The 13942-nt window shown below is 47.2% G+C and overlaps 1 protein-coding gene across 1 annotated transcript; it reads left to right on the top strand.

Moving 5' to 3' along the window:
* Nucleotides 1-13398: 13398 nt before the first annotated feature.
* On the top strand, nucleotides 13399-13679 carry LOC124030018 (ephrin-B2a-like; the record flags this gene model as incomplete). Its single annotated transcript, XM_046341539.1, has 1 exon — nucleotides 13399-13679. A coding segment is annotated over one exon (281 nt), but the record flags the coding sequence as incomplete, so codon positions are not given.
* Nucleotides 13680-13942: the final 263 nt, after the last annotated feature.

Below are 13942 nucleotides of genomic sequence, written 5' to 3'. Positions count from 1 at the left end.
TCTATAGTCTGCTCCTTGGTTATCCTCCCTCTGTGTGGTGTTCCATCTCTCTCTATAGTCTGCTCCTTGGTTATCCTCCCTCTGTGTGGTGTTCCATCTCTCTATAGTCTGCTCCTTGGTTATCCTCCCTCCTCCCTCTGTGTTGTGTTCCATCTCTCTATAGTCTGCTCCTTGGTTATCCTCCCTCCTCCCTCTGTGTTGTGTTCCATCTCTCTATAGTCTGCTCCTTGGTTATCCTCCCTCTGTGTGGTGTTCCATCTCTCTCTATAGTCTGCTCCTTGGTTATCCTCCCTCTGTGTGGTGTTCCATCTCTCTATAGTCTGCTCCTTGGTTATCCTCCCTCTGTGTGGTGTTCCATCTCTCTATAGTCTGCTCCTTGGTTATCCTCCCTCCTCCCTCTGTGTGGTGTTCCATCTTAAAAGGGAAAGAAAGGGGGGGGATCAGATAGGTCTAGACTGGTCTACAGTAGAGACACCTGACTGGTCTACAGTAGAGACACCTGACCGACTGGTCTACAGTAAAGACACCTGACTGGTCTACAGTAGAGACACCTGACTGGTCTACAGTAGAGACACCTGACTGGTCTACAGTAGAGACACCTGACTGGTCTACAGTAGAGACACCTGACTGGTCTACAGTAGAGACACCTGACTGGTCTACAGTAGAGACACCTGGCTGACTGGTCTACAGTAGAGACACCTGACTGGTCTACAGTAGAGACACCTGACTGACTGGTCTACAGTAGAGACACCTGACTGACTGGTCTACAGTAGAGACACCTGACTGACTGGTCTACAGTAGAGACACCTGGCTGACTGGTCTACAGTAGAGACACCTGGCTGACTGGTCTACAGTAGAGACACCTGACTGGTCTACAGTAGAGACACCTGGCTGACTGGTCTACAGTAGAGACACCTGACTGGTCTACAGTAGAGACACCTGACTGACTGGTCTACAGTAGAGACACCTGACTGGTCTACAGTAGAGACACCTGACTGACTGGTCTACAGTAGAGACACCTGACTGGTCTACAGTAGAGACACCTGACTGACTGGTCTACAGTAGAGACACCTGACTGGTCTACAGTAGAGACACCTGACTGGTCTACAGTAGAGACACCTGACTGGTCTACAGTAGAGACACCTGACTGACTGGTCTACAGTAGAGACACCTGACTGACTGGTCTACAGTAGAGACACCTGACTGACTGGTCTACAGTAGAGACACCTGACTGACTGGTCTACAGTAGAGACACCTGACTGACTGGTCTACAGTAGAGACACCTGACTGACTGGTCTACAGTAGAGACACCTGACTGACTGGTCTACAGTAGAGACACCTGACTGACTGGTCTACAGTAGAGACACCTGACTGACTGGTCTACAGTAGAGACACCTGACTGACTGGTCTACAGTAGAGACACCTGACTGACTGGTCTACAGTAGAGACACCTGACTGACTGGTCTACAGTAGAGACACCTGACTGACTGGTCTACAGTAGAGACACTCTGGCTATCTGGCCCACAGTAGAGACACCTGACTGGTCTACAGTAGAGACACCTGGCTGACTGGTCTACAGTAGAGACACCTGACTGGTCTACAGTAGAGACACCTGACTGACTGGCCTGGAGACACTGATCATCTGGTCTATTGTGCAGAGACACCTGACTGACTGGTCTACAGTAGAGACACCTGACTGACTGCCTGCTGTAGAGACACCTGACTGACGGGTCTACAGTAGACACCTGACTGGTCTACAGCAGAGACACCTGACTGGCCCTACAGTAGAGACACCCTGACTGACTGGTCTACAGTAGAGACACCTGACTGACGGTCTACAGTAGAGACACCTGACTGACTGGTCTACTGGTCTAGTAGAGACACCTGACTGACTGGTCTACAGTAGAGACACCTGACTGACTGGTCTACAGTAGAGACACCTGACTGGTCTACAGTAGAGACACCTGACTGACTGGTCTACAGTAGAGACACTTGACTGACTGGTCTACAGTAGAGACACCTGACTGACTGGTCTACAGTAGAGACACCTGGACTGACTGGTCTACAGTAGAGACACCTGACTGACTGGTCTACAGTAGAGACACCTGACTGACTGGTCTAAAGTGGTAGAGACACCTGACTGACTGGTCTACAGTAGAGACATCTGACTGACTGGTCTACAGTAGAGACACCTGACTGGTCTACAGTAGAGACATCTGACTGACTGGTCTACAGTAGAGACATCTGACTGACTGGTCTACAGTAGAGACACCTGACTGGTCTACAGTAGAGACACCTGACTGGTCTACAGTAGAGACACCTGACTGGTCTACAGTAGAGACACCTGACTGGTCTACAGTAGACACATCCTGAGGCAACACTGGTACTTTAGCTTGTTTCCAGAGACACTCTCCAGGCTGCGTGAGCTCAGCACCAGTGGAGAGACAAACCTAGTGATTAGAAGGGGTGTAGAGTTTTTTTTTTTCACCCTGAGGTGGGCCTACAGTAGAGACACCATGTGACTGGTCCCCAGACAGACAGCACAGCCATATAGGCCCCAGACAGACAGCACAGCCATATTGGCCCCAGACAGACAGTTACAGCCATATAGGCCCCCAGACAGACAGACAGCCTATTGGCCCCAGACAGACAGCACAGCCAGGCACCAGTGGACAGATGATATTGGCCCCAGACAGACAGCACAGCCATATTGGATTAGACAGACAGCACAGCCATATTGGCCCCAGACAGACAGCACAGCCATATTGGCCCCAGACAGACAGCACAGCCATATAGGCCCCAGACAGAGAGCACAGCCATATTGGCCCCAGACAGACAGCACAGCCATATTGGCCCCAGACAGACAGCACAGCCATATTGGCCCCAGACAGAGAGCACAGCCACATATGACACGCAAAGACACACACAACCAGATTACATCAGACTTCTACGGAGTACAACAAACCCTACACTCCAACCAGAGTACTCCGTTCTGCCACCTCTGGTCTCTTGGCCCCTCCCACCCCGAACGAACACTTGACTTACCCCCCTATTAGTGCTGACTTTGCTGATAGCTACTTTAATTAGGAGAAATGTGCTGTGTGTTAGAGACACATTGTAATTACCAGCAATATTATAATAATGGCACAATGAGCAGAGGACAGGATAAGACACATAGTGTTACATAACAACATGATGTGTTTCTCTGCTGCAGAACACCTCAGAGAGAGAGAGAGAGAGAGAGACACAGACACAGAGAGAGAGAGAGAGAGACAGACACAGAGAGAGAGCGAGAGAGAGAGAGAGAGAGAGAGACAGAGAGAGAGACAGAGAGAGAGAGAGAGACACAAGAGAGAGAGAGACATGGAGGAAAGGGTAGAGAGAGAGAGAGAGAGCGAGACAGAGAGGCAGAGAGAGACACATACACAGAGAGAGAGAGTGACACAGAGACACATATACAGAGAGAGAGAGAGAGAGAGAGACAGACACAGAGACAGAAAGAGAGAGAGAGACACAGAGACAGAGAGAGAGAGAGAGACACAAGAGAGACAGAGACACAGATACACAAACACAGAGAGAGAGAGACACAAGAGAGACAGAGACACAGATACACAGAGAGAGAGAGTGACACAGAGACACATATACAGAGAGAGAGAGAGAGAGACAGAGACAGAGAGAGAGAGACACAAGAGAGACAGAGACACAGAGACACATACACAGAGAGAGAGAGTTACACAGAGACACATATACAGAGAGAGAGAGAGAGAGACAGACACAGAGACAGAAAGAGAGACAGAGACACAGAGACAGAGAGAGAGAGACACAAGAGAGACAGAGACACAGAGACACATATACAGAGAGAGAGAGAGAGACACAGAGACACAGAGACACAGAGAGAGAGAGACACAGAGACACATACACAGAGAGAGAGAGAGAGACACAGAGACGCATATACAGAGAGAGAGACACAGAGACACAGAGACACAGAGAGAGAGAGACACAGAGACACATACACAGAGAGAGAGAGAGAGAGAGAGAGAGAGAGAGAGAGAGAGAGAGAGAGAGAGAGAGAGAGAGAGAGAGAGAGAGAGAGAGAGAGAGAGAGAGAGAGAGAGAGAGAGAGAGAGAGAGAGAGAGAGAGAGAGAGAGAGAGAGAGAGAGAGAGAGAGAGAGAGAGAGAGAGAGAGAGAGAGAGACATGGAGGAAAGGGTAGAGACAGAGAGAGAGAGACACAAGAGAGAGAGAGACATGGAGGAAAGGGTAGAGAGAGAGACACAGAGACACAGAGACAGAGACACGGAGACACAGAGAGAGAGAGACACAGAGAGACATATACAAAGAGAGACAGAGAGAGAGAGCCACGGAGACACAGAGAGAGAGAGAGACACAGAGACACAGAGACACGGAGACACAGAGAGAGAGACACGGAGACACAGAGAGAGAGAGACACAGAGACACAGAGACACATATACAGAGAGAGAGAGAGAGAGAGACAGACACAGAGACACAGAGAGAGAGAGACACAGAGACACGGAGACACAGAGATAGAGAGAGAGAGGTGAAAGAGAAGGCAGGGGAGAGAAAGGGGGAGGGAGTTGGAGGGAGAGTTCTGGTGTAGAGGTCTTTTTACAGTAGTGTTTTCATTATGTTCGTAAGGTTCTAGATCAGCTAGAATGGGTGAAACGTCAACTCACACACAGACACACGTTAACCACTGTAGAAGTTAACACAACATGGTGTGAGATAAGAGCCAAGTATCCTGACCCCCCTCCTGACTTAATGATAAGATTACAAATACAGTAGCACTCAGATAAGAGGGCATCCTCCTCCTCATCATCCTCCTCATCATCCTCATCCTCCTCATCATCCTCCTCCCCATCCTCATCATCATCCTCCTCCTCCCATCCCTCATCATCATCCTCATCATCCTCATCATCCTCCTCCTCCCCTCCTCATCCTCATCCCTCCCCTCCTCATCATCCTCCTCCTCCCCCTCCTCATCATCCTCCTCCTCATCCTCCCCCTCCTCATCATCCTCCTCCTCCTCCTCCCCATCCTCCTCCTCATCCTCCTCATCCTCATCCTCCTCATCCTCCTCTCCTCATCTTTCTCATCATCCTCCTCCTCCCTCCTCATCATCATCCTCCTCCTCCCCTCCTCATCTCATCCACATCCTCCTCCTCCTCCTCCTCCTCCTCCTCCTCCTCCTCCTCCTCCTCCTCCTCCTCCTCCTCCTCCTCCTCCTCCTCCTCCTCATCATCATCGTCCTCATCCTCCCTCTCATCCTCCTCCTCATCATCATCCTCCTCATCATCATCCTCCTCCTCCCCTCCTCATCATCATCCTCCTCCTCCTCCCTCCTCCTCCTCCTCCTCCTCCCTCCTCCTCCTCCTCCTCCTCCTCCTCCTCCTCCTCATCATCATCATCATCATCATCATCCTCTCTCCTCCTCCTCCTCCTCCTCCTCCTCCTCCTCAGCCTTTTCAGTACAGGTCTTTTTAGCTATTGTTTATAGTCTTTCCTATTTCAAACCCCCCACTATTCCGGATAGCACCTCTTGGGCTTCAACGATAACATGGGAAACATTTCCTTCCTCATTGAAACACGGGACATATCTGTTACCACCATGACTATGAGGTTGCTCCTCCGACTGTGTGTGGAGAGGAGAGGGGAGGGAGAGGAGGAGAGGGAGGGGAGGGGAGGGGAGGGGAGGGGAGGGAGGGGAGAGGAGAGGAGAGGAGGGAGAGGAGAGGAGAGGGGAGGAGAGAGGAGAGGAGAGGGGCGGGAAGAGAGGAGAGGAGAGGAGAGGGAGCGGGGAGGAGAGGGGAGGGGAGGGGAGAGGAGAGGAAGGAGAGGAAGGCGAGAAGAGGAGAGGGAGAGGAGAGGAGGCGGGGAGAGAGGAGAGGAGAGGGGCGGGGAGGGGAGAGGAGAGGGGAGGGAGAGGAGAGGAGAGGGGCGGGGAGGGGAGAGGAGAGGGGAGGAGAGAGAGAGGAGAGGGGCGGGGAGGAGAGGAGAGGAAGGGGCGGGAGGAGAGGGGAGGGGGAGGGGAGAGGAGAGGAGAGGGGCGGGGAGAGGAGAGGAGAGGGGCGGGAGAGGAGAGGAGAGGGGCGGGAGAGGGGAGGGAAGAGGAGAGGGGCGGGAGAGGAGAGGAGAGGGGCGGGGAGAAGGAGGGAGAGGGGCGGGGAGGGAGAGGGGAGGGGAGGAGAGGAGAGGGAGGGGAGGAGAGGAGAGGAGAGGGGAGGGAGAGGAGGAGAGGAGAGGGCGGGGAGGAGGAGAGAGGAGAGGAGAGGGGCGGGGAGAGGAGAGGAGGGAGGGGAGGGGAGGAGAGGAGAGAGGAGATGCAGGCAGGGACTGCTGCAGGGCTTATCTAAGCTCCTGAACACTGATGTTTAGCAGTTAGTGGGAATATACCTCAGAGGGCAGGGGAAAGAAACTACACAACTAGAAGCAGGCCTCTAGGCATTGTGTGTGTGTGTGTGTGTGTGTGTGTGTGTGTGTGTGTGTGTGTGTGTGTGTGTGTGTGTGTGTGTGTGTGTGTGTGTGTGCGTGTGCGCGTGCGTGCGCGTGCGCGTGCGTGCGAGTGTTTGTGAAAATTTGCCTAAACATTGTGCTTTATTTAAGCAAGATCTCCTAATTCATACCTGGGGCCGTGTTGCAGCCAGCAGCATACCACCCTGCATCCCACTGCTGGCTCGGTCAGGGTCCTGGTCAGTCCCTGGATGGGAGACCAGATACTGCTGGAAGTGGTGTTGGAGGGCCAGTAAGAGGCACTCTTTCCTCTGGTCTAAAAAAATATCCCAATGCCCCAGGGCAGTGATTGGGGACACTGCCCTGTGTAAGGGTGCTGTCTTTCAGAAGGGATGTTAAACGGGTGTCCTGACTCTCTTACGGTATTTACATTTCCCATGACACTTAGTAGGGGTGTTAACCCCGGTGTCCTGGCTAAATTCCCAAGCTGTCCCTCATAACATCATGGCCAACTAATTATCCCCAGTTCCCAATTGGCTCATTCATCCCCTCATTCATCCCCTCATTCATACAGCTGTTGCTGTAAATTAGAACGTGTTCTCAGTCAACCTACATGGTAAAATACATCAAATAAAAGTGTCCCTGGCAGTATAAAGGTGTTACCTCAGTATAAAGGAGTTACCTCAGTATAAAGGAGTTACCTCAGTATAAAGGAGTTACCTCAGTATAAAGGAGTTACCTCAGTATAAAGGAGTTACCTCAGTATTGTGTGTTACCTCAGTATTGTGTGTTACCTCAGTATAAAGGTGTTACCTCAGTATTGTGTGTTACCTCAGTATAAAGGAGTTACCTCAGTATAAAGGAGTTACCTCAGTATTGTGTGTTACCTCAGTATAAAGGTGTTACCTCAGTATTGTGTGTTACCTCAGTATAAAGGAGTTACCTCAGTATTGTGTGTTACCTCAGTATAAAGGAGTTACCTCAGTATTGTGTGTTACCTCAGTATTGTGTGTTACCTCAGTATAAAGGAGTTACCTCAGTATTGTGTGTTACCTCAGTATAAAGGAGTTACCTCAGTATAAAGGAGTTACCTCAGTATAAAGGAGTTACCTCAGTATTGTGTGTTACCTCAGTATAAAGGAGTTACCTCAGTATAAAGGAGTTACTTCAGTATTGTGTGTTACCTCAGTATAAAGGTGTTACTTCAGTATAAAGGAGTTACCTCAGTATAAAGGTGTTACCTCAGTATAAAGGTGTTACCTCAGTATAAAGGAGTTACCTCAGTATAAAGGAGTTACCTCAGTATAAAGGAGTTACCTCAGTATAAAGGAGTTACCTCAGTATTGTGTGTTACCTCAGTATAAAGGAGTTACCTCAGTATAAAGGAGTTACCTCAGTATAAAGGAGTTACTTCAGTATAAAGGAGTTACCTCAGTATAAAGGTGTTACCTCAGTATAAAGGAGTTACTTCAGTATTGTGTGTTACCTCAGTATAAAGGAGTTACCTCAGTATAAAGGAGTTACCTCAGTATAAAGGTGTTACCTCAGTATAAAGGAGTTACCTCAGTATAAAGGAGTTACCTCAGTATAAAGGAGTTACCTCAGTATAAAGGTGTTACCTCAGTATAAAGGAGTTACCTCAGTATAAAGGAGTTACCTCAGTATAAAGGAGTTACCTCAGTATAAAGGAGTTACTTCAGTATAAAGGTGTTACCTCAGTATAAAGGAGTTACCTCAGTATTGTGTGTTACCTCAGTATAAAGGTGTTACCTCAGTATAAAGGTGTTACTTCAGTATAAAGGTGTTACCTCAGTATAAAGGTGTTACCTCAGTATAAAGGTGTTACCTCAGTATAAAGGAGTTACCTCAGTATTGTGTGTTACCTCAGTATAAAGGTGTTACCTCAGTATAAAGGAGTTACCTCAGTATAAAGGAGTTACCTCAGTATAAAGGTGTTACCTCAGTATAAAGGAGTTACCTCAGTATAAAGGAGTTACCTCAGTATAAAGGAGTTACCTCAGTATAAAGGTGTTACCTCAGTATAAAGGAGTTACCTCAGTATAAAGGTGTTACCTCAGTATAAAGGAGTTACCTCAGTATTGTGTGTTACCTCAGTATAAAGGTGTTACCTCAGTATAAAGGAGTTACCTCAGTATAAAGGAGTTACCTCAGTATAAAGGAGTTACCTCAGTATAAAGGAGTTACCTCAGTATAAAGGTGTTACCTCAGTATAAAGGAGTTACCTCAGTATAAAGGAGTTACCTCAGTATAAAGGAGTTACCTCAGTATAAAGGAGTTACCTCAGTATAAAGGAGTTACCTCAGTATAAAGGAGTTACCTCAGTATAAAGGTGTTACCTCAGTATAAAGGAGTTACCTCAGTATAAAGGTGTTACCTCAGTATAAAGGAGTTACCTCAGTATTGTGTGTTACCTCAGTATAAAGGTGTTACCTCAGTATAAAGGAGTTACCTCAGTATAAAGGTGTTACCTCAGTATAAAGGAGTTACCTCAGTATAAAGGAGTTACCTCAGTATAAAGGAGTTACCTCAGTATAAAGGTGTTACCTCAGTATAAAGGAGTTACCTCAGTATAAAGGAGTTACCTCAGTATAAAGGAGTTACCTCAGTATAAAGGAGTTACTTCAGTATAAAGGTGTTACCTCAGTATAAAGGAGTTACCTCAGTATTGTGTGTTACCTCAGTATAAAGGTGTTACCTCAGTATAAAGGTGTTACTTCAGTATAAAGGTGTTACCTCAGTATAAAGGTGTTACCTCAGTATAAAGGTGTTACCTCAGTATAAAGGAGTTACCTCAGTATTGTGTGTTACCTCAGTATAAAGGTGTTACCTCAGTATAAAGGAGTTACCTCAGTATAAAGGAGTTACCTCAGTATAAAGGTGTTACCTCAGTATAAAGGAGTTACCTCAGTATAAAGGAGTTACCTCAGTATAAAGGAGTTACCTCAGTATAAAGGTGTTACCTCAGTATAAAGGAGTTACCTCAGTATAAAGGTGTTACCTCAGTATAAAGGAGTTACCTCAGTATTGTGTGTTACCTCAGTATAAAGGTGTTACCTCAGTATAAAGGAGTTACCTCAGTATAAAGGAGTTACCTCAGTATAAAGGAGTTACCTCAGTATAAAGGAGTTACCTCAGTATAAAGGTGTTACCTCAGTATAAAGGAGTTACCTCAGTATAAAGGAGTTACCTCAGTATAAAGGAGTTACCTCAGTATAAAGGAGTTACCTCAGTATAAAGGAGTTACCTCAGTATAAAGGAGTTACCTCAGTATAAAGGTGTTACCTCAGTATAAAGGAGTTACCTCAGTATAAAGGTGTTACCTCAGTATAAAGGAGTTACCTCAGTATTGTGTGTTACCTCAGTATAAAGGTGTTACCTCAGTATAAAGGAGTTACTTCAGTATAAAGGAGTTACCTCAGTATAAAGGAGTTACCTCAGTATTGTGTGTTACCTCAGTATAAAGGTGTTACCTCAGTATAAAGGAGTTACTTCAGTATAAAGGAGTTACTTCAGTATAAAGGAGTTACCTCAGTATAAAGGAGTTACCTCAGTATAAAGGAGTTACCTCAGTATAAAGGAGTTACCTCAGTATAAAGGAGTTACCTCAGTATAAAGGAGTTACCTCAGTATAAAGGAGTTACCTCAGTATAAAGGAGTTACCTCAGTATAAAGGAGTTACCTCAGTATAAAGGAGTTACCTCAGTATAAAGGTGTTACCTCAGTATAAAGGAGTTACCTCAGTATAAAGGTGTTACCTCAGTATAAAGGAGTTACCTCAGTATAAAGGTGTTACCTCAGTATAAAGGAGTTACCTCAGTATAAAGGAGTTACCTCAGTATAAAGGAGTTACCTCAGTATAAAGGAGTTACCTCAGTATAAAGGAGTTACCTCAGTATAAAGGAGTTACCTCAGTATAAAGGTGTTACCTCAGTATAAAGGAGTTACCTCAGTATAAAGGAGTTACCTCAGTATAAAGGTGTTACCTCAGTATAAAGGAGTTACCTCAGTATAAAGGAGTTACCTCAGTATAAAGGTGTTACCTCAGTATAAAGGAGTTACCTCAGTATTGTGTGTTACCTCAGTATAAAGGTGTTACCTCAGTATAAAGGAGTTACTTCAGTATAAAGGAATTACCTCAGTATAAAGGAGTTACCTCAGTATTGTGTGTTACCTCAGTATAAAGGAGTTACCTCAGTATAAAGGAGTTACCTCAGTATAAAGGAGTTACCTCAGTATAAAGGAGTTACCTCAGTATAAAGGAGTTACCTCAGTATAAAGGAGTTACCTCAGTATAAAGGAGTTACCTCAGTATAAAGGAGTTACCTCAGTATAAAGGAGTTACCTCAGTATAAAGGAGTTACCTCAGTATAAAGGAGTTACCTCAGTATAAAGGAGTTACCTCAGTATAAAGGAGTTACCTCAGTATAAAGGTGTTACCTCAGTATAAAGGTGTTACCTCAGTATAAAGGAGTTACCTCAGTATTGTGTGTTACCTCAGTATAAAGGAGTTACCTCAGTATAAAGGAGTTACCTCAGTATAAAGGAGTTACCTCAGTATAAAGGAGTTACCTCAGTATAAAGGAGTTACCTCAGTATAAAGGAGTTACCTCAGTATAAAGGAGTTACCTCAGTATAAAGGTTACCTCAGTATAAAGGGAGTTACCTCAGTATAAAGGGAGTTACCTCCAGTATAAGGTGTTACCTCAGTAAAAGGAGTTACTTCAGTATAAAGGAGTTACCTCAGTATAAAGGTGTTACCTCAGTATAAAGGAGTTACTTCAGTATAAAGGAGTTACCTCAGTATAAAGGAGTTACCTCAGTATAAAGGAGTTACCTCAGTATAAAGGAGTTACCTCAGTATAAAGGAGTTACCTCAGTATAAAGGAGTTACCTCAGTATAAAGGAGTTACCTCAGTATAAAGGAGTTACCTCAGTATAAAGGAGTTACCTCAGTATAAAGGAGTTACCTCAGTATAAAGGTGTTACCTCAGTATAAAGGAGTTACCTCAGTATAAAGGAGTTACTTCAGTATAAAGGAGTTACTTCAGTATAAAGGTGTTACCTCAGTATAAAGGAGTTACTTCAGTATAAAGGAGTTACCTCAGTATAAAGGAGTTACCTCAGTATAAAGGAGTTACCTCAGTATAAAGGAGTTACCTCAGTATAAAGGAGTTACTTCAGTATAAAGGAGTTACCTCAATAAAGGAGTTACCTCAGTATAAAGGAGTTACCTCAGTATAAAAAGCACCTCAGTATAAAGGAGTTACCTCAGTATAAAGGGAGTTACCTCAGTATAAAGGAGTTACTTCAGTATTCCTTCCTTCACAGCCAGGTTGGTGTTAAACACTTCTTTGATTTTGTCCTGAAATATTGTGGCCACTTCTGCCAAAACAACCGCTATATACCGGCATTACCATTCATCAACGCCCGGATTGATGAAGCTAATTAGTAATTAACTCGTCAATAATTAAATTGACGTTTGTCTTTTTTTGGGGGAGGAGAACATTTCTTCATGTTGCACAAATACTGAATACCTAATGAATGAGATGTCATCTGACAATGAATGAGATGTTGAACGTATCTAACTGGTTCTCTCTCCTCCTCTCCTCTCCTCTCCTCTCCTCTCCTCTCCTCCTCTCTCTCTCTCCTCTCCTCTCCTCTCCTCTCCTCTTCTCCTCTCCCCTCTCCTCTCCTCTCCTCTCCTCTCCTCTCCTCTCCTCTCCTCTCCTCTCTCCTCTCCCTCTCCTCTCCCCTCTTCTCACTCTCCCCTCTCCTCTCCTCCCCTCTTCTCACTGTCCCCCTCTTCTCTCTCTCCTCTCCTCTCCTCCCTCTTCCTCTCCCTCCCTCCTCTCCTCTCCTCTCCTCTCCTCTCCTCTCCCCTCCTCTCCTCTCTCTCCTCTCTCTCCTCTCTCTTCCCCATCTCCTCTCCTCTCCTCTTCTCACTCTCCCCCTCTCCTCTCCTCTCCTCTTCTCACTCCCCCCCTCTCCTCTCCTCCCCTCTTCTCTCCCCTCCCCCTCTCCTCTCCTCCCCTCTTCTCTCCCTCCCTCCCCTCCTCTCTCTCCTCTCCTCTCCTCTCTCTTCCCCATCTCCTCTCCTCTCCTCTCTTCTCCTCTCCTCTCTTCTCCTCTCCTCTCTTCTCCTCTCCTCTCCTCTCCCTCTCCTCTCCTCTCCTCTCCTCTCCTCTCCTCTCCTCTCCTCTCCTCCTCTCCTCTCCCCTCCTCTCCTCTCCTCTCCTCCCCTCCTCTCTCTCTCTTCCCCATCTCCTCTCCTCTCCTCTTCTCCTCTCCCCCCCCTCTCCTCTCCCCTCTCCTCTTCTCCTCCTCCCCCTCTCCTCTCCTCCCCCTCCCTTCTCTCCCTCCCCCTCTCCTCTCCTCCCCTCTTCTCTCCCTCCTCCCTCCCTCTCTCCTCTCCTCTCTCTCTCTCTCTTCCCCATCTCCTCTCCTCTCCTCTCTTCTCCTCTCCTCTCTTCTCCTCTCCTCTCCTCTCCTCTCCTCTCTCCTCTCCTCTCCTCTCCTCTCCTCTCCTCTCCTCTCCTCTCTCTCTCTCTCCTCTCCCCTCTCTCTTCCCCATCTCCTCTCCCTCTCCTCTTCTCCTCTCCCCCTCTCCTCTCTCTCCTCTTCTCACTCTCCCCCTCTCACTCTCCTCTCCTCTTCTCTCTCTCCCCCTCTCCTCTCCTCCCTCTTCTCTACCTCCCTCTCCTCTCTCCTCTCCTCTCCCACTCCTCTCCTCTCCTCTCTCTCCTCTTCTCTCTCCCCCCTCTCCTCTCCTCCCCTCTTCTCTCCCCTCCCTCCTCTCCTCTCCTCTCCTCTCCTCTCCTCTCTCTCCCCCTCTCCCTCTCCTCCCCTCTTCTCTCCCTCCCCCTCTCCTCTCCTCCCCCTTTCTCTCTCTTCCCCAACCTCTCTCTCCAGATTCGTGCCAGGACAGGGCTTGGTGTTGTACCCTCAGATAGGGGATAAGTTGGACATTGTCTGCCCACGTGTGGACGGAGTAGCCGATGGGGTGGAGTATTACAAGATCCACATGGTTCCCAGGGAGCAGCTGGAGAGCTGCACCATCACCAAGGCTGACACGCCACTGCTCAACTGTGTGAAGCCTGACCAGGACGTCAAGTTCACCCTGAAGTTTCAGGAGTTCAGCCCCAACCTGTGGGGCCTGGAGTTCTTCAGAGGACAAGACTACTACATCATCTGTGAGTAGAAAGACACACGTAGCATAGATACTGCACTATCTTTTTTATGTTGGCCAATCATGTGCACTCTCTTGTGTTTGATAACCAATCACACTCAGGTATTGCTTGTTGCTGGCAGTTGGTTTCCTGTTCTTGTGTGATCATGGCTAGCGTGTCTTTATATTAGGGTGTCTTTATACTAGGGTGTCTTTATATTAGGGTGTCTTTATACTAGGGTGTCTTTATATTAGGGTGTCTTTATATTAGGGTGTCTTTATATTAGG

The sequence above is a fragment of the Oncorhynchus gorbuscha genome, unplaced genomic scaffold (genome assembly GCF_021184085.1).
Source record: "Oncorhynchus gorbuscha isolate QuinsamMale2020 ecotype Even-year unplaced genomic scaffold, OgorEven_v1.0 Un_scaffold_8822, whole genome shotgun sequence".
NCBI lineage: Eukaryota > Metazoa > Chordata > Actinopteri > Salmoniformes > Salmonidae > Oncorhynchus > Oncorhynchus gorbuscha.
Note: the sequence above shows the minus strand (reverse complement) of the source record. Positions and strands in the feature narration are given on the sequence as shown.